General features: G+C 39.4%; 1 protein-coding gene across 1 annotated transcript; it reads right to left on the bottom strand.

The window, feature by feature from the left end:
* Positions 1-360: 360 nt before the first annotated feature.
* Positions 361-17,466, bottom strand: LOC147226272 (dynein intermediate chain 3, ciliary-like). Its single transcript, XM_086161099.1, has 15 exons — positions 17,284-17,466; positions 16,394-16,555; positions 16,162-16,289; positions 15,916-16,055; positions 15,717-15,830; positions 15,402-15,541; positions 15,144-15,266; positions 14,589-14,812; positions 14,372-14,507; positions 14,145-14,291; positions 13,546-13,646; positions 6,461-6,547; positions 6,224-6,374; positions 1,104-1,163; positions 361-447 (listed from the first exon to the last, which is right to left on the bottom strand). The coding sequence occupies exons 1-15, from the start codon at positions 17,464-17,466 to the stop codon at positions 361-363; spliced, it is 1,983 nt and encodes a 660-aa protein (XP_086017225.1).
* Positions 17,467-18,084: the final 618 nt, after the last annotated feature.

Raw genomic sequence — 18,084 nt, 5'->3', positions numbered from 1 at the left:
CTTCACAGATGTTTTATATTTTGACGCTAGCGTCGTCCAGTATAACAGACCATTAGTGAATTATTTTGGGCTGGGTATTCCACACGGTCAAATGCCATTGTTTTACCAACTATGCGATTCTTCGGCCAAAAGAAACTATAAGTGCCTGTAAATCATCTTTATCATCGCACAACATTTTTTATAATAAATTACCATCTAACCGGGCTACAAAATACTGATTCCTTAATCCTCATTGGTGTTCATATTCATAATTTTAAAGTGTTGAAATGTCCTGCATTGCGTATTTTAAAAGTTTACTTTTCCAGGCTTATGACATTTTCTACAATTTCTGGTGTTGCTTCAGCAGGTCTCCCCCGCCTGTCAGTCTCCGCAAGTCTCATGGTGAGCTGCAATCAGAGCCAGGAAACTTCTGAGACCACTGAGCTCCATGTTCTGTCCTTCACCACTCTGAGAAAACAGCAAAGCGGGTCTTGATGGACAGCAGGTTTATAGGCCTCGCCAGGCATTAACAGATTTGATCCTTGGTTAGAGAGGAGCCCCTGGGAGGCAGGTTTGGGTAATCTCAGCAATATCAGGCTGGCTCAGGGTCCATGGTGAGAGGGGGGTCATGAGCCAAGACCACTCGTTGATTTGCATGTTCAGGACTGTGTGACCTAACCGATTCTGATGAGGGTCAATGCCAGACATATTTAGAGTACAACATTTTAGTTAATAATAAAAACATGAAAAAAGAAGACTATTTACCAAAACATAGATAATACACTCTGCAATTGGAGTCAGCTCTTTATATACCCCCAAACACTGTGTAATTTAGTTTGCCCTATATAAAAATAAATAACAAGGCTGCATGGGCTCTTTCCTAGGTAACCTGTTATCAATTAAGCAGTCAAAAGGTCTGGGGTTGATTCCAGGTGTGGCGTTTGCATTTAGAACCCCTTCACAACATCCACTCAAGTGATGAACATTATCCAGGCAGTAGGTATATCAGTATGTAAGTCTACCATAAAGAGAAAACTTCATGAGAATAAATACAAAGGATTCACCACGAGGTGTCAATCAGCCTCAAAAATATAAAGGCCATAATTGACTTTGCCAAAAAACACCTGAAGAAGCCATTTCAGTTCTGGGACAGCATTCTTTGGACAGATGAGACTAAGATCCACCTGTACCACAATGATGGGAAGAAGAAAGTTTGGAGAAGAATTGGAACAGCTCATGATCCAAACCACATCTTCTGGAAAACATGGTGTTGGCAATGTGATGGCACGGGCATGCATGGCTTCCAATGGCTCTGGGTCACTTGTGTTTATTGATGACGTGACAAGACAGAATGATGAATTCTAAAGTGTATAGGGATATACTTTCTGCTCAGATTCAGCCAAATGCAACAAAGTTGATTGGACAGTGCTTCACAGTACACATGGACAATCATCCAAAACATATTGCAAAAGCAATCCAGAACTGAGTCAATCACCAGATCTCAATCCAATGGAGCATGCATTCACTTGCTCAAGACAAAACCCAAGGCAGAAAGACCCACAAACAAGCAACAAATGAAGACAGCTGCAGTAAAGGCCTGGCAAAGCATCAAAAAGGAGGAAACCCAGTATTTGGTGAAGTCCATGTGCTCCAGACTTCAGGCCGTCATTGCCTGAAGTGTGTCTCAACAAAATATTAAAAAGTAACATTTTACTTGGGGTTATGTTTGTTTGTCCAGTTACTTTTGAGCGCCTGAAATGAGGACTGTTTGTATAAAATAGCTACGATTACTACATGTTTAATCATATATTTTTGTTTGACCCCTTGAATTAAACCTTAAAATCTGTAGTTGTTTAATTTAAAATCAAATGTGGTGGCATGCAGCGCCCAAATCATGAAGGCTGTGTCATTGTCCAAATATTTCCGGCTCTAACTGTGTATATATACACACATGTCAAGTCCTTAATAAAGACAGCCATGCTATTGAGATCATAAGAAACTAATAGTGGTTCCAAACGTCCTTATTATTAGTCACATAAGTATACAAAACCAGTGCATTTTGACAGATTGTGCTAATTATTAAAACAAAACTTGGGAAAAGACCTGCAACTAAACCGTAGCTTTCTAGCGGAGACTCTTAGTAAAACCAATAAATGTCTCATTGAGAATGAAACCACAACTGTCTTTTATTATAAAAATTTATTATAATATATATATATATATATATATGTATAAATCTTTCTTACCTTCAAAAGGAGTTATTGAAATATAGTTCATCTGTGTTCCTGTTTTTTATTTTTTATTAGCTGATTAAAAAGTGGAAATCAGGACATGTTTTAAGGTTAAAATGTTGCATTTCTTTTTTCAAAATTACACTACACCGCAGATTTCTGACCTTTATACTATATTGTTCTGCAACTATTCAAAACTTTTTTTGTAATTAATTTAATAAAATAGGACAGTTCTCATCATTCATGACCTACTTTACTATTCTGCTTCATAACACGCTGTTTGGCAGTGCTTACTCAAAATGCTTTTCCTGTTTTATTTGTTTCTTTACCTCAGTTGAACCATTGTTTTTTGATTAACTAAGAGTGATTCCTTTAACTGCACTGCTCAGTCTGTTTTGGGAAGGGCAAAAAGCTAATTATCAATATATAATATCTATATATTGCTAAACTGCCTATGTTTACCAACTTACTTGACATAATAATGATTCAACAAAAGATAAGGCAATTGATTGGTCAAGTGATCATTCATTCATTCTTTATCTACTGCTTATCTTACACTTAGGGTCATGGGGAGGCAGAAGGCTATCCAAGCTGTCATTTGGTGAGAGGCGACGCACACCCTGGACCATTTGCCAGTCAATTGCAGGGCCACATATAGAAACATGCAACAATTCACTGTTATTAAAGATGCAATGACTATCTTAATGTAACACACTTGTGTTCAGTCAGAGCGGGAAATTAAAAAAATCCAAGTATGCAAACAGCACTATCTTTCGTGTTAACGTATTCATGTGCAGAAGATACGTAGGTTTGGGGATAAGTGGATGGGTTCTTATGAACCAGCTTTTGCAGCACAATTCATATTATGTCACTGTTCCGTGGGGGGAAAAAATCTCCTGTAATTGCCCGCAACCATAATTGCCCTGTAGTGAACCTTGGTTTACTACTGTGTTTTCAACTTTTCTGACAGTAACTTTTGGGTAAAAAGCAGATAAAATAAAATAAAATAAATAGATAAACAGAAAGTAACATTTCAGCCAAAATAGGAGAGTAATTGCAGTGATGCTAAGTTTGAAGAAGGTTGAATGAGCAGTTGTGAAAGTGAAGGACACAGAAGGCACAACATTCCTTATTTCAATCAAGAGACTTGGTCTAGTAGCGTTCATAAATACCCAGGATTAAATATTTTTTTCCTATCCATGTGTGCGGAAGCCAGTGGATGAAATCATTGGGGAGACTTTTCGGCAAACGTGCCGCAGAGCAATTTTCATGTGACAGATTTGGGTGCCATTCTGTAACACAGTATCAAGCTTTCCTTATTTCTAAATGTGTTGAACTATCCCTTTAAAGTATTACAAGCCAAAAGAAGTTGGAAACCACTGTGCAAGGGGGAAAATATGTTATGTCAACTTGAGCGAATCAACTTTTGCCACTCAAATCATCAAAGTTAATATTTTGTGCCAACTTTCATGAACAGGGATTTTAAAGTCACATAAAATAATGTGTAAACTACGAAACATACTTAAAAGACAGCAAACACACCAGTGTAAATATTTGATTTTTGGGTTTTGGAGTGAGTTGAGTAAAGGGGCAGCAAGCAGTGTTTAAAGATGGATGACAGGATAAGAAGGTGGCTAGGTGTGGTGGTGGGGGTCCAGAAAGTGATATAAGTTGTGATTACAGTCATCTCCAGTGACCCCTGAAAGACGGCAGCATTGGCAGCTGCTCCCCTGTCTAATTTCCACATGGTAAGTGGGTAATTGGAAGTGAGAGCTTATATATTTTTGTAATGAGCTGACAGCATATTTCTACTCCTTGCCTGAAAAGTACGTCTAATCAACATGGTCATGGTGTTTCTCTGTTAGTGATGACTTCTACCACAATGGCTGTGACAAAACAAAACGTCAAGCATGTGGTAAATGTGTGTCTGTATATGTTTTGGGTGGGCTTCAAATACATCACTCCGTCAGTGTGCGGCCTTGAGTGAGGAGCCAAATGCTCAAAAGCCTACTTGTCCTTTACATGATAGATGATTTGCATGGATGTGGCATGTATATGAATGTAACCTTTATACATCGCCCAAGAGAGTCCCTGGAGACACAGTAGATCCTCACTCATTTGTGGTGACACAAGAAGGACTTAGACAAGAAGAATGTTTTCTCGAGGCAGAGAGCCAAAAGTCATGCATTGTGAATGTGCTTTGCGTGAGGAAAGATAAAGTATGTTGATGCATGGGAGATCATGTAAACCACAGATTGTCTTCCCCAGCTGGTTTTCCACTGCGAGAGATCTAGCCAAATGTAAGTCCAGGATTCCGACCTGATCTCACATCCTCTTAACTGTACAGCGTGGTGGCAGCGAAACAACTGTTAGCTGCCTGTGCACTTTTTTTGAAAACTGAATAGTCAGAACGATAACTTATTTGCTTGTAACTGAGAACACTTTATCGAAGGATATATAAAAGCATTTGCTATTACTATTCCAATGCTGACAGTGAAGACACTATTTTAATCAACTCTATGGAATCATTGTCCCTATCCCAAATGATAATGCGGGTCATTTGTTACTGTCCATATATTGTTGGTATATTTATAGAGTGAGCGATATTGATCGTCAAAGATGGATCCAAGGATATTAACCTGTGGGTATTTGGATCCTGTCACTTTTTTGTGGTGGATGTGAAAGACAAAATATAATGTTCTCTTTTGCTTAGGAGACATTTTACCCCTCAGCAGCCACATATGCATCGATCACTCCAACAACAACAAGCACTATTGTATTGCTTGACCCACTTTGACAATTCAGAAAAGCCCAGCCGGCATCATTGGATTACTGCTTTATATCAACATCTGGCATTGAAATAAATCCAAAGTGACCATACACATTTCGATGACCAAAGATGACTGAGTTCATGGCTTTCTTAAGGGGTTTCATTAAATAAATAATCTTTAGTGATATGACATAGAAAAAAAAAAAAAAAAAAAAAGATATGCCATTTTCAATGCTGGGGGAGTTCCTGGAGGGCTCATTGATATATTTGATGATAAACCAAACATTCCTGAAACAGTCAAAAACCTGTTGAAAGTTGAAAATCAACTGGCATGCAAGTGCCATGTTGACGACCCAATCATAGTCTGGCGTTGCTCATATAACTGACTCAGTAACTCTTGAAAAAATGATGCTGACTTCTGTGAAATCATTAGTTGTGGATAAAGCATGGGGAAAAATGTGGGTCAGTCAAAAGTAACTTTAATAAGGTGACACTACCAATACACACACACACACACAAAATTGCCCCTTTTGTTGAGAGCGATGTTTAAGTACTAGAAAGCCACACCAGTGTTACATTTTAGAAAGGGGAGAATGATCATTCAATCCACTTCATTCTCAACTATTTACATAATTATGGCCAGGAAATTATATTCTGTACTTAGACAAACTCACCCAATCAAAATTCATTAACTTTAGGATGAGGCAGACATCACACCTCAAAAACAAACAAAGACATTCCCATCCCATACAGATGAAACCAAAACTAATGAATTCCAGTAGATCCCAGTAGAATGAAGGGAGGAAATATGTATTTTGTTATAGTTGACCTTTAACCAATTTGTTCTACTACTTAGTACCAGAACGGTGAATGACCCTCAAGCTAACTTTCGATGGGTCCACAAGTGGTTGTGCTTAGTCTGTAAGGTGAGATGCCTGCAATTGCTTGTTGGATTAAGAATGCTAAAACTGGGAAATAACAGAGCTGCTAGAGGTGAAAAGGCAAGTGATACAAGACGGGCTCTGTCTTTTAAATCTGTAACTCAAGCTGATGAGGCTGCATGGGAAATCAGCTTTGGCGGAGGGCTTCACGGATTAGGCACTATCTCCTGCTCTCCCTCTGGACCCTTATGCAACCCCCGAACCTCCTATCGTCCCCAAAGGATAGACAAGCACACGAGAGGTCATTGTGGATTGCTTGCGGAGGTGTTCCATTTAAAATGCCAAAACAATTTTCCTCTAACCTTCTTAAAGTCTGTTTTGGAAGTGCTCCTCTGTTGCTTCACCAACAATGCAGTTCCTGATATGCAACACCGGTGAACCCGTGGTAACCTGCAAAAGGGGAGGGGGGTGTATGGTTGGTCAGGACCTGCTCTGCTCCTCACGTGCCTCAAACTGTGAGCAAGACATGGACAAAATATACTGAAGTGCAGACATCAACTCAATGCCTTTTACATATTTCCTGGATTCATTACAATTACAGCCGCTTTGTCTTTTTTCCCCTCCATGTGTCCTTGCAGTAATCTAGATTTTTGGCAACGGCTGTAGGGTCGCTGAGGTTCTGGTATCTGCAGCACAGGGCACCAATCCATGCATGACCATATGTAATATAATCAAAAAGTCAGTGCTGTGTTTTATACAACCAATCAGAGCCAATCAGTGTGAGTCTTGTGTGTGATGGGAAGGTGGAAAAGGGGAGTCGTGGGGATTTTGTAGGGGCCCTGGCTGAGTGTGTTACTCATCAGTCTCCCAGGCCCGGCGCTCTGTTTGGATTGCTATGTTTGGATAAAGCAGATTGGTTTGCACTTAACCCTGTAATGTATGCAAAACTATTCTCCTGATAATACTCTTTAAGCAAGGCCAGTCACCACTGTGGCAGATGCTGTAAACGTGGAGCAGCTTAAAGAAAAATGGCACGTAATAAATTGTGACATGGTCGCCGAGGGTGGCACATATTTCTCTCTAGTGCGCCCCCCACCAACAACTCCCACCCCCACCCACGCACACACACACACACACACACACACACAATTCACCTTTATTGCATCAGCATATGGAATATGAAATGGAGACTTATAAATGCAGGTCAAAAGGGTGAATATTTTAAAGAGTATATGTATACATGTAAAAGGACCCGTGGGCAGGTATTATCAATATCGAAGCCACTTGCACGTCACACCTGACGGACCGTGAAATCGTGATGGTAATTACCTAAGAAAAGTCGAAATGAAAGCAACTTGACTTGATTGTTGATACTTGGATGAGACGATCCATCGCTCGTCCAAGAACAATGTCCAGTTTCCTTTGTTTTCTTGGCTGGTAATGATGAGGATGACTGATTCTTCTGATACATCATGGAAGCAATTGAATACTATATTCAAAGGACTACAACAAATCACAAAAAATATATATATGTCTTACATGTTGTTCAGTTTTATATAAAGCATCACCTTTTTGTTGACCCTCAGTGGCAAATAAGGTACAGACTTGTTCCAGGATGATAGGTAATGGAGCCATAGTTTTGTGCAGATCTTGTGCAGATATAGCCAAATAGAGTCCAGTAGTTTGAAACAATAACTTCATTATTTTTTCCAACAGTGCACCATTTGGGGGCCAGTTGGCACCACATAATGCACACACTCAGAGGGACATGGGAAAAATGTCTGTTGCACTAGACTCTCATGTCCAGTTGTCCTAGCTCATTCATGTCAATTGTTGATAGCATACTGTATACATATATCTTTGATTGGTGTTACTTTTCACAATGACTTTTCAATAGATTCATTAGTTGGAGAGGGTGGTGTAAACTGGGACTCTATGCCTGCAAACAACATACTCTATTCCTTCAATTTTTACATTATATGTACTAAAGTCGTTACTGATTATATAATCACTGTGTCATTGCCCTCCAACCATAGCTCGCAGTTCCCATAAATGAATACAATCGGTCATTCACAAGTCCAATCAATGGAATTATGACACTGCCAGCTGGAGCCAGGTAAACAAATACTAAATTATCAGGAAATAGATTTGCCAGACACTTTCTCACTATCAAAGGCAGACATTCTGGGAAGTGACTACTTTTATTCTAGAGAGAAAGGAAAGAAACATTTTCTGCTAAGGCATCTGATTACTTTGTGCAACAACTTTAATACAGAGCTTTTGTTCCTGCACAAAACTGACCCGCTGGGGCACCGAAAGGAAAATAGGCAGGATACACACGGTGGAATGAAACACCTTTCAAATGACTGTTCTCTTCTTTTAAAACATGTTGCAAAAGTAATTTGTTTAATATGTTTTGTCTTTGTGCCGTTGAAGAGTTTCCTTCTTGTCAAAATGCTCTTGAAAGGGGATTCGCGGTCTGCTCTGGAAGTCCGAAAGGACTGGATACTGTAATTGTCAGTCTAGACTGTCGCTCCTCTACCTGAGGGATCCTTTATCTGTAACTGTAAAGTTGCTAAATCCAAAACGTCTATCTTTCACACATTCATAAATGTTATCAATAGGCTTTCGAACTTACTATAATTTAGGTATGACGACACACGCAGATAAAACAGAATCGAATGACAGACTTTTGTATCACTGACCAAACTGTATATTTAAAGTGTCCCTGTATCCCCCCGTCTGATAGAATATAAAATGCATTTCATCCAGTCAAGCATTATATCCACACCATATCAAAATGGTGTAAAATACATTTCTTCGTGGAATGTGCAGGGAATTCTCAAATGGAGCAGATTTCAATATGAACATGACGCAGAGAATTAAGCTGTTGCTATCATGGGACAAATCTAAAAAAAATGGCTGATATGGTGGTAGGCCCAGTGTGAAATATCACAACTACAAGTCAAAAATAAGCAGAAATGTCGAAACCCATTATTACCATCGGTTATGCTGACTATGCTATTATTTTTGGATAAAGCGATCATTCATTCATATATTTAGTTAAAATAACTTTTCAGTTTCTATTAGTTAAAATATGTACAATGAGATTGTTCTACAGAATTCAGCCAGATATGATAGAAGACATACACACACACAGACATATTTCATAAATATTTACAAAGAAAAATCTCAATTGTCAGTTTTTTGGCTGACTATATTGGGTGACTCATTGGGTGACATCTGTATAACATATCAAATGTAAATGGGTTTTTGTCTGTTTCACCAATAAAACATGTACATGTAATTCTGAAATGATCTGGGTGGCTCATATCATTGGTGGAGTTGCAAGAAGATGAGCTTTGACTGACTGCGGTGCCTTAACCTTTTCCCATAATATGCAAACATCAAAATGATAGAAGGATTAAGTCTTTGTGTTGAATGCTAGACTGGTGACATGAGAGCCATCTCACATTAAATTCTTGATGAAATAACACAATAGGGGATTTTGAATTCACCTTGTTATGGTTTGCCTAAGATGACCAGGAAATTAAATATACTATTTCATTAGCAAACAAGACTGAACCATCAGCCGAATTTACCAAATTGGATGATTTTGAGGGCCATTGTAGACAAATTCATAGATGGGTGTGACCCTGAGTTTCATCAAGATTAACTTGATTTATCTTCTCTGGTTTCCTCCCACTCCCAAAACATGCAGGAGGTTAATTGGAAAGATTACATAGATGTGCGAATGAGGGAGAGTGAATGGTTGTCTGTCTATGTGGCCTGGTGATTGACTGGCAGGAGATCTCCTGCATCCCCTGAGACCCTGAGTAGGATAAGCGGTAGACATTGGATTTATTCTTATTTGCAAAGCTGAATTGTAAAAAAAAAAAAAAAATCAATAAAAAATCCATTGAGGGCATATTTGGATGCGCTATTACCACTTCTTGACCAACAATCATGACGTTAGAATAATTTCCCTACTAGAAAATAATTTTTTGTACACCATTTTGAATACTATATGTACATCTGCGTTACATTCCAGAGTAATACTTCTGTTTGCTTCAACCCGTGTATGCTTTGAGGCCAAATGGTGCAATAAGAAGTTGGTTTTCCAAATGCTCATCACACAAAGCCTTATAGAAAGCCAGACTGCTCTTCAAACCCGACAGTTGAAAATCTGGGTCATATGCACATGTGTAAAAACTCAGGGTCGCTATATGGCAGAATATTCGAAACTTATGAAAAACAGAAAACACCACAGGTGGTAATGCACAACATTTTGTTTTGATCATGTGTACTGCTATGTTAACATTAAGGTGCTTACAAACACTGTTCCAAAATCTGCACAGACAAGGTCTTTGTCTCATAAGTGTATTTGGTTCCAGCAATACTGACGTAGTTGGCTAATTTAAGAATGACTTGTGTGATACAAGCTGTATTTAGCTCTGTGATGCACAGCAAGAGTTGCTTGTTTTGGATACATTTGAGCTTGACAGGCTTTTCACGATGACTAATATGGTTAACTAAGGTGGCATGAATTCAAAATGGTTTGAATTCAGACACCAGACTGATTGAGCCAACTGTAATTTATAATTAAAGAGCATATATGTGAGATGAGTAACAGGATCACTGGGGCTCTTTTAGGTGCACATGGAAAAGGTTTGACAATTAACATAAAATAAGCACTAATAAGACAGATGATATCTTGCTGCAGAGATACTTGTTGAAAATGACTGACAAGCATCTTGATGTGAGTGCGCCTGATTTACAGGATCATTAAACCATATGCAAAATGAAAGAGCCCACTGTGTGAGCAACTGCCAGATTGCCATGCACGGTCTTGTGTTTTATCATGACCCAACATCAAATGGGATCTCCCTTCATGTATTAAGTAGCCTTGTGGTTTTCATAGTCCACTGCTTTGCTGAAATGTTGGCCAGATCCGACGCTCCGTGGCCAGGTTTCTGCATGAAACATAATAAGGGCCTGGTGGTACAGACTAGTGGGGGTGCAATACATATGATGACATAATCAAATATGTCTGTTCTCTCAAGAGTTCAACTGCACCCTGAAGGTATGTCCATGGCCAAGCTTTAAGTAATAAATTCTCTGTCTAAAGTTAAGATCTCCATTGCTATTTTAAATAGCTAATTTGATGTTGTTACTTCCATTTTTACATCTCAAGATCTTTCAAGATCATGTGACATTGTACAAAAAAACAGAACACACTTTTTCAGAGAGACCTCTGACCTTCACATGGTCATAGTAATTCGGAGAATATTTAGCCTTGAATGCTGGTATTAAGGTAAAAAAACATTAAATCAATCAACAAATACATATTGAACTATCATTCCCTCTTCAGACCGACTTAAAAAATGAATCGCAACCTCATCAGTGAATCAAACTGAGGTGTACCACCAGTGATCCCAGGCTTATAAGTGAAGATAATGCCACTGACTCTATAGCAGTTCTTCAACCTCATAGCCTCACTATCAAAAATGATCCCCTAAATGGACTAATACCTTTAAAGAGAATGATTTTGAAATGATCAATGAAACAGGAGCATCATAAGGGCTTTGCATGATTTTGCTCATTAAATATTGTAGGCTGACTTTTTCCATTTAAAAAAACAACAAAACATAAATACTCAACAAGTTACTGGTCTTTCACTTTTTCCCCACAGCATCTGGGAAAAAGCATCTGGGACATTTGTTCAATCAAGATTAACCAAGACAAATTGAATAAAGAAAATTATCTTAATCAAATCTAATCAAAAAGAGTAATGTCCTACCAAAAAATGTGTGGGTCTGTGTTGGAGGAAATTTGTATGTTCCAAACTAGATCTTCCGTGTCATCCCGTTTCATTAGATCCATTTGCTTGATCTACTAATCCAGTTATTATCTGAGTATTAGGATGATACTTGACATGTCATTTTATTTTCATTTCATCTGAGACACAAATGTCAAGCTTTAGCTTAATCTATCCTTTTTTTCATGTTAATTATCATCATCCACTCACTTGGGTTCTTTAAGTCATCCCACATTTGCATCATGGAGTGGGAACAGTGATAGGTGAACTCTGATGTGTGCTTACATTGACAGGTCTATAGACTGGTGGAGCAAGTAAACTGATGTAAAACAGCTGGTTTAGAATTTGTCTTAATGCATTGTGTGGGAGGAAATAAGGCATGTGCAGCTTGTTTCACAATGATTTATAAAACTGGACAGTTTTTCATATTTCTGGAAAAGACTGTCCATTGCTGGCTGGAAACAGACACAAGGAATTAGCCAAGAATCCACCAAGAGTTTTAGGCATACGGTCCCATGAGTCCCCCCTTCCCCCCCACAAAGCAGAGGAGGGATCATCATTAGGCTACTAGGAACGCAGTGCAACTTTCACATTCAATTTGGGCCTTTCTGGCCTATTCTGTTCTCAAGTCTCATGGGGTTAATATCAGTGAGATTTCTCTTTCTTTGGGGTATTAAGCCAAACCAACTGTAGCTTTTACATGGTGTCATTAACAGAGACTTCTATACTGTTAGTAAGCAACCAAAAGGCTCAAACTGACAAGCACTTCATTGGGAATAAATAAAGAACACATGTGATGGGATGTTCTCAAACCCATCAAAAGAGGTGTACTGTGCGAATATCTTGCTTTATGTGCATCCTCCATCTTTACGGTACCTTCAAAGTTTGGCTCTTCTGGTTTTTGAAATTATGGATAAAGCCACAGGACGATATCTGACTGACTGGGCTAGACATGTGGCTTAGGACCAAACTATTATTTCTGGTTAATCTAGCTTTGAAATCGTACATGATTTAGATTTTCAACAGACTAATTTATTCCTACAAATAACTAGGGTTACAAACAATAACAGAAATAATGCCACACAATACTAGAGCGGATCACTTTTCACAACTTTTCTGCTCTTACTGTATATGCCAGGCATTATTCCCTGTCATATTAGCTAAGGTTCATGCAACTACCTTTCCTTAAAAGGGGGATCAGTGCTTGAACACAGTGATTACAACATACAATAGAACATGGTACTATGGAACAACATATAGAACATTGAAAGGTTAGAAATATGAGTCAAGGACTATTTATAATTTTCAATCAAAAATGGTAGATTAAAAATCCCTCTTAAATTCATCCTAAAGAAGCAATTGCAAACAACTTCTTTTCTGACTGTTTATTGCTTTTAAATAGATGGACTCTCAACATTGATGGAAGGGAAGATATGTGAAATGGTTACAGGATGACTCTGAATGAGAACAGAACCATGAGTAGCAGAAGTGTATTGTTACATCAATGATATAATGTCATTCAGAACAAACTTATCCAAACTGACACCCGAGGTTTCCTTTAAAATAGACAGCACACAAACAGGTCATAGAAATGCAAATGTCATAAGGGTAAGTTTGAGTCTGGCAGTTACCAGAGGAATCTGTATAGGATGCATTATTTTATAATATAATTTTTTTTTTTTTTATTTTCTTATCATATAAATTCCAAAAAGGGTTGGATTGGGTTTTATAATGGTATTTTATTCTGCACTTTATTTTCAATGTCAATGCTTTGAAATGAACTGTTCATCCTTATCCTGCTTCCTCTACCAAGTTTTCTCCTGCAACCTTTTCTCATCTACTCTTTCTCATCCAACTGATCCTCACTCATCTGGGGGTTTATGGTCCTCTTGGCTCTGCTCCCTCAGCCGCATCTCCCGCTGACGAGCCTCTTGAGTCTTTTCACGCTTTGTCTCACGCTCCAACAACTGTTCTCACAAACAAACTGCATTCTAGTTACAGGTGATTTTTTTTGTCGATTATATCACTGACGTGAATTAGAATAAACAATATCAACATCAGAAACTGTGGCTGTTAGCTAGTTTCCCGTAACCTTTCTTGCCCACCTAAAAGTGGGATGTGATGTTTCATTCGCTAAAAACTGCCATCAAGATACAATTGATGTTATGCTTAATGGGGCCGCGTGGCACAGCGGGGTTAGAGAAGTCATCCTTGGAAACCTACATTCCTGTTTCAATTGCTGGCTCTGATTCGCCTGTTGATGTGCTCTTGAGCAAGACACTGAACCCCTAATTGCTTCCCTGGCGCTGCCCTCTGCTCATCCATGATGGGTTAAAAGCAGAGGTCAAATTTTGCTAATGTTGTACTCTATGTATATCTGAATGTGACAATAAAGCCCTTCCTTTTATTCATTTGATTCTTGTTTTCAAATCCCAGTGAATGTGTAGATGCTAAGGAGAACTTACCGTGGCCATAAGACTTTTTTCATTCCTCTGTATGCGGAACAGTCCCTGACTGACCTCGATCAGTGTCGTAGAACCTCGATGGGAGCCGCACGCCACTAGGCGCCCAGTGCTTTGCACACGAAGGCTGTGCAGAGGTTCGTCACACACCTGAGCACGAAACACAACACCATCTAAAACATCTAGCAGTACGTATGCATATAGATGATACATCTGTTTGACATCGCCACCTTGACACTTAGCGAGGGGTCATTTGGATTGGCCAGGATATCCCAAACATCTAGTACACCATCCATTTTTACTGTGAAGAAGACTGAAGGTCTGACAGGACTCCAGCAAGCATCTGTCATGTAGGATGTCTGATACCTGGTTGACATGCAAACATGGAATCATGGAATCATCAGCATATGGAAGATGACAGTGGCCACCATTGGAGACTGAACCTACTGAGTGCACATGATGGAAGACTCCCTGATGTCCTCAGACCAGATGCGTGCTGTCCAATCCCCAACTGACAGGAAGTTTTTCAGACAGAAGGGGTTCCTCTGTAGAGCGTAGACTGGACCATGATGAGCATCATATATACAGACCAGCCTCTCTGTTGGAGATTTTGCTTTCCGGTTGCATGAAACAACCACACCCTGCTCTGTTCCCACCATGAACTTGTTGGGCTGGAAAAAAACACAGTTAAATTATACACTGAAGACAGGATACATGGGTGGTTTGAAAATTTTGAGGATTGAACAGAGAGGTTGTTGGCTAAGCAGAAACCCAGGAAAAATGGTCAGGTAGCTGATTAGTTTATCATTAATGCTTAAGGACATTTTGATAATTTTGAAGGAAGGATTGGACATGTGTAACTTAGCATTAAAACTGGAAAAAAACATGGCTGGTACTTTCGGATATGACATTGGAGACATGGCTAGATAGAATAGCATAATTAAGGCTGGTGTCTGGAAATGCCTGTTCAGGGTCACTGCAGTTTGACTCAGTCTTTCTCACCATGCTGTGCTCAAACTCCAGACACACAGCACCCAATGCTCGTTGAAGATTCCCCTCCTGACTAGGGTCCAAAACCATAGATTCTGTGGGCTCGCTGAGGTGTCGGATATCCCACCAGAGAACCTGCAAAGGCATTTTAAGTTAGATGATTGAAACCATTCACTTGGTCTTTTTCCCTGTGTGTTTGTCGGCCATCTTTTAGCCTGTCTATTTAATTATCCAAATATCCTTTTCCAGTTTGACTATTTGCACATCTACCTGTCCATCAGCAGAAGCTGAAAAGACATCCATTCCTGTCTTGGACTGCAGCCAGATGATCTTGTGCACACGGTCTTTGTGGCTCTGGTCCAAAGGAGATACTTCCACTGGCTGGCTTCCTCTCCGAGTGTCCCAATATGCTGAAACCAACAGTTTGTCAGACACAGGAAGCAATCCTCATTATATGTCCTACTACTGTAGGCTATATGTATAAGCTATCTAGGGAATCAGTCTTTCAATTTGAAAAAAAAAAAAAACTCAAGACATATTAAGTAACATCGAGGTTATTAAATGATGCTGCTTTCTTGCACCCACCAATCTGCCCATTGTAGCTGCCCCCAACCAGAATGTTTGCGTCTTTGGGATTATATTCCAGACATATCAGCGGAGATGTTGGCTTCAGGGTCAGCTCAGGTTTATTGTTTTTCTCTGGGAAAAGACACAAACAAACACCCAATAAAGCCTAACTTTTAAACCTTTACTCTCCTTTGGCATCACTGTCTGTCTCACTCACCCACATCCCAGATGTAGGAGTCTGGGTTTACATTTGAAGAGGACTTCTGAAACAGAGATGAGTAGGCAGCTGCCACTTTCTTGCCTCCATCAGTATGCCAAGACAGGCAGGTGACAGTTCGCTTTCCTTGGATTGGATCTCTGTTGAAACAAATAGCCTGATTATTTTGAGAAAGATCCATAATGCTTTCCCTTGAGATCATGCAGAACCACGTTTATACGAAAAAAAAAAAAAGGGATTGATTACTTGAAGACACTGATGATTTTGGCAGAAGGTGGTTCCTGACTCTCCTCCGTCTCCAGATCTTCCTTATCCTGAAAATATTCCTGGCAGATATCCATGGTGTTGTTCTGCCTAATACAGTGCTCCACAACCTTGGAAATAAATAAATGAATAAATTAATTAATAAACAAACCAACAAGCAAATGGTGAAATAAAATTTGATGTGACCCAGGTGGAGGGGAAATTTGAATCTTACACTGCATAAATGAAGAATGCTGTTGATGTACACCTCATCTTTTTCCACCTTCCTCTTGAAGCGGGTCGTCTGCTCTACATCCTGGGGGTTGACGTCCTTTGGCCACCCTCCCTCCACATGGTTTAGTCCACAGCTCTGGGATTCAAAGCGTTCCGTGTTCACCTGCAGAGAGACATCAAAATGAAAAGACATGAATTGCCATTTTCTTGATCCTGACTTGTTAACTAATAAATCTCCCTTTTATGTTCACTCCTTCACTGACTGATAGTCAACAAAGCCTATTAGCTTGATCAGGTGACTGAGACAAGGTGAAGAGAAAATGGCAATGCCTGAAGGGAGCTTCAGGAAGAAACTTTGAAAATGCACCATGTGGATACAGGCCTTTTGAGCTTAGAATAATATTAATTCATTATCCTGGTTCATCCATTCACTCCATAACACCATTACCAAAGCAAGGACTGGAATATGTAGAAAAGTAGATAATAGCCTGATGGCAGGTGACCAGAACCACAACCCCTGCGGTCTCTATGTAGAATTTTTTTCTGATCCATCACTATAAATCAGTTGCCTGCCTTTGTATTTACACTTTCAACAGCCATAAAACATAACAACAAGACCCGCAGTATCATTAATGTTTAATGATCAGTTACTCCTAGATAACACATAGATTTAGTGAAACCTATCAACCGCTTCCTCCTAAATGCCCTTGCACAATATACCCCTTTGAAACGTCACAGCTCACCCCTATCTATAGTACTATTATGTTGTGGGTGGGCCTCACTGATGCAGTAGTTTCTAATTCTGAATTTATGATTAGAAATACGAACCTAAGCAAATTACCGAATGTTAAAAAGATTTACTGCACTAAGGTTAAACTACTCAACACCAACCTGGTGCTCTGACATTTCCTTGCCACCTTGCAACGCCTGGTCTTGTGGGTTCAGGGTGATAAAGTTTTCCAGAAGATTTTGGTTTGGATGAATGTCCATCAGCAGCTCCACAGGCCGGTCAGTGAAGCGACACTGGCGGCCAAAATCGCTACGGGCCTTTGTGTAGACGTGAGTAATGTCCATGAGGGCAACTACAATTTAACGCCAATACCCAGCATGTGCATCGTGATTTCCAAAACCAAATTGTATTAAGTTGCAATAACTTTTAACTTGGATACAATTCCATCATGACTGGTATTCTTTGCATACTTGGCTTTCCAATGTGACATCATAGCTTACAATAACCTCCCTATGTGACATCATAATGAAAAAAATGATTGAGAAGCAGGCTGTCTACTTTCCCCATGTGTTGTCAGTTTCCTGTTTATACATGAAGTAGTGGGGAGTTGCTTTTCTATAAATATAAGTCAAAGGAAGGCATGCAGTGCCCAGTGAAGGTAGCATCACAGAAAATGTACATCCTCTATAATACATCACAGCTCCTGTGCTCCAGAATGATTTCTTGCTTTCCGCTGCTCTTTCATATGATGAGGACTTGCACAGTTAATGTTCAGTCATCACGAACACTGCATGCTTGATTTGCATGGCCTAACAGTGTCCTTGTCAGTCTCCCATCACTGCTTTCTCCTTCATAATTGCCTCACCTTATGATGCATCAATTTTTCACCAAGTTTTATTCATCATTTTCTATCTTTAGTTTTCACCATCCCTGAATCAAAGCATGCTTCCCTTTGTGACATC

This window comes from Fistularia commersonii, chromosome 15 (assembly GCF_037954325.1).
Source record: "Fistularia commersonii isolate RoL2024-O1a breed Wild chromosome 15, RoL_Fcom_v1.0, whole genome shotgun sequence".
Lineage (NCBI taxonomy): Eukaryota > Metazoa > Chordata > Actinopteri > Syngnathiformes > Fistulariidae > Fistularia > Fistularia commersonii.
The sequence above is the reverse complement of the archived record's forward strand: the minus strand, read 5'-3'. Positions and strand labels throughout refer to the sequence as shown.

Bases quoted from the DNA above. Each gene is read 5' to 3' on its own strand.
- LOC147226272 (XM_086161099.1), bottom strand. From the start codon at position 17,466: ATGGACATTACTCACGTCTACACAAAGGCCCGTAGCGATTTTGGCCGC. The intron at 14,508-14,588 runs GTAGGTTCAGTC...CATGTCAACCAG, and splicing joins TCTTCCATCATGTGCACTCA to GTATCAGACATCCTACATGA. The intron at 448-1,103 runs GTGTTTTTTGGC...CTGTTTTCTCAG, and splicing joins AACTGAAATGGCTTCTTCAG to AGTGGTGAAGGACAGAACAT.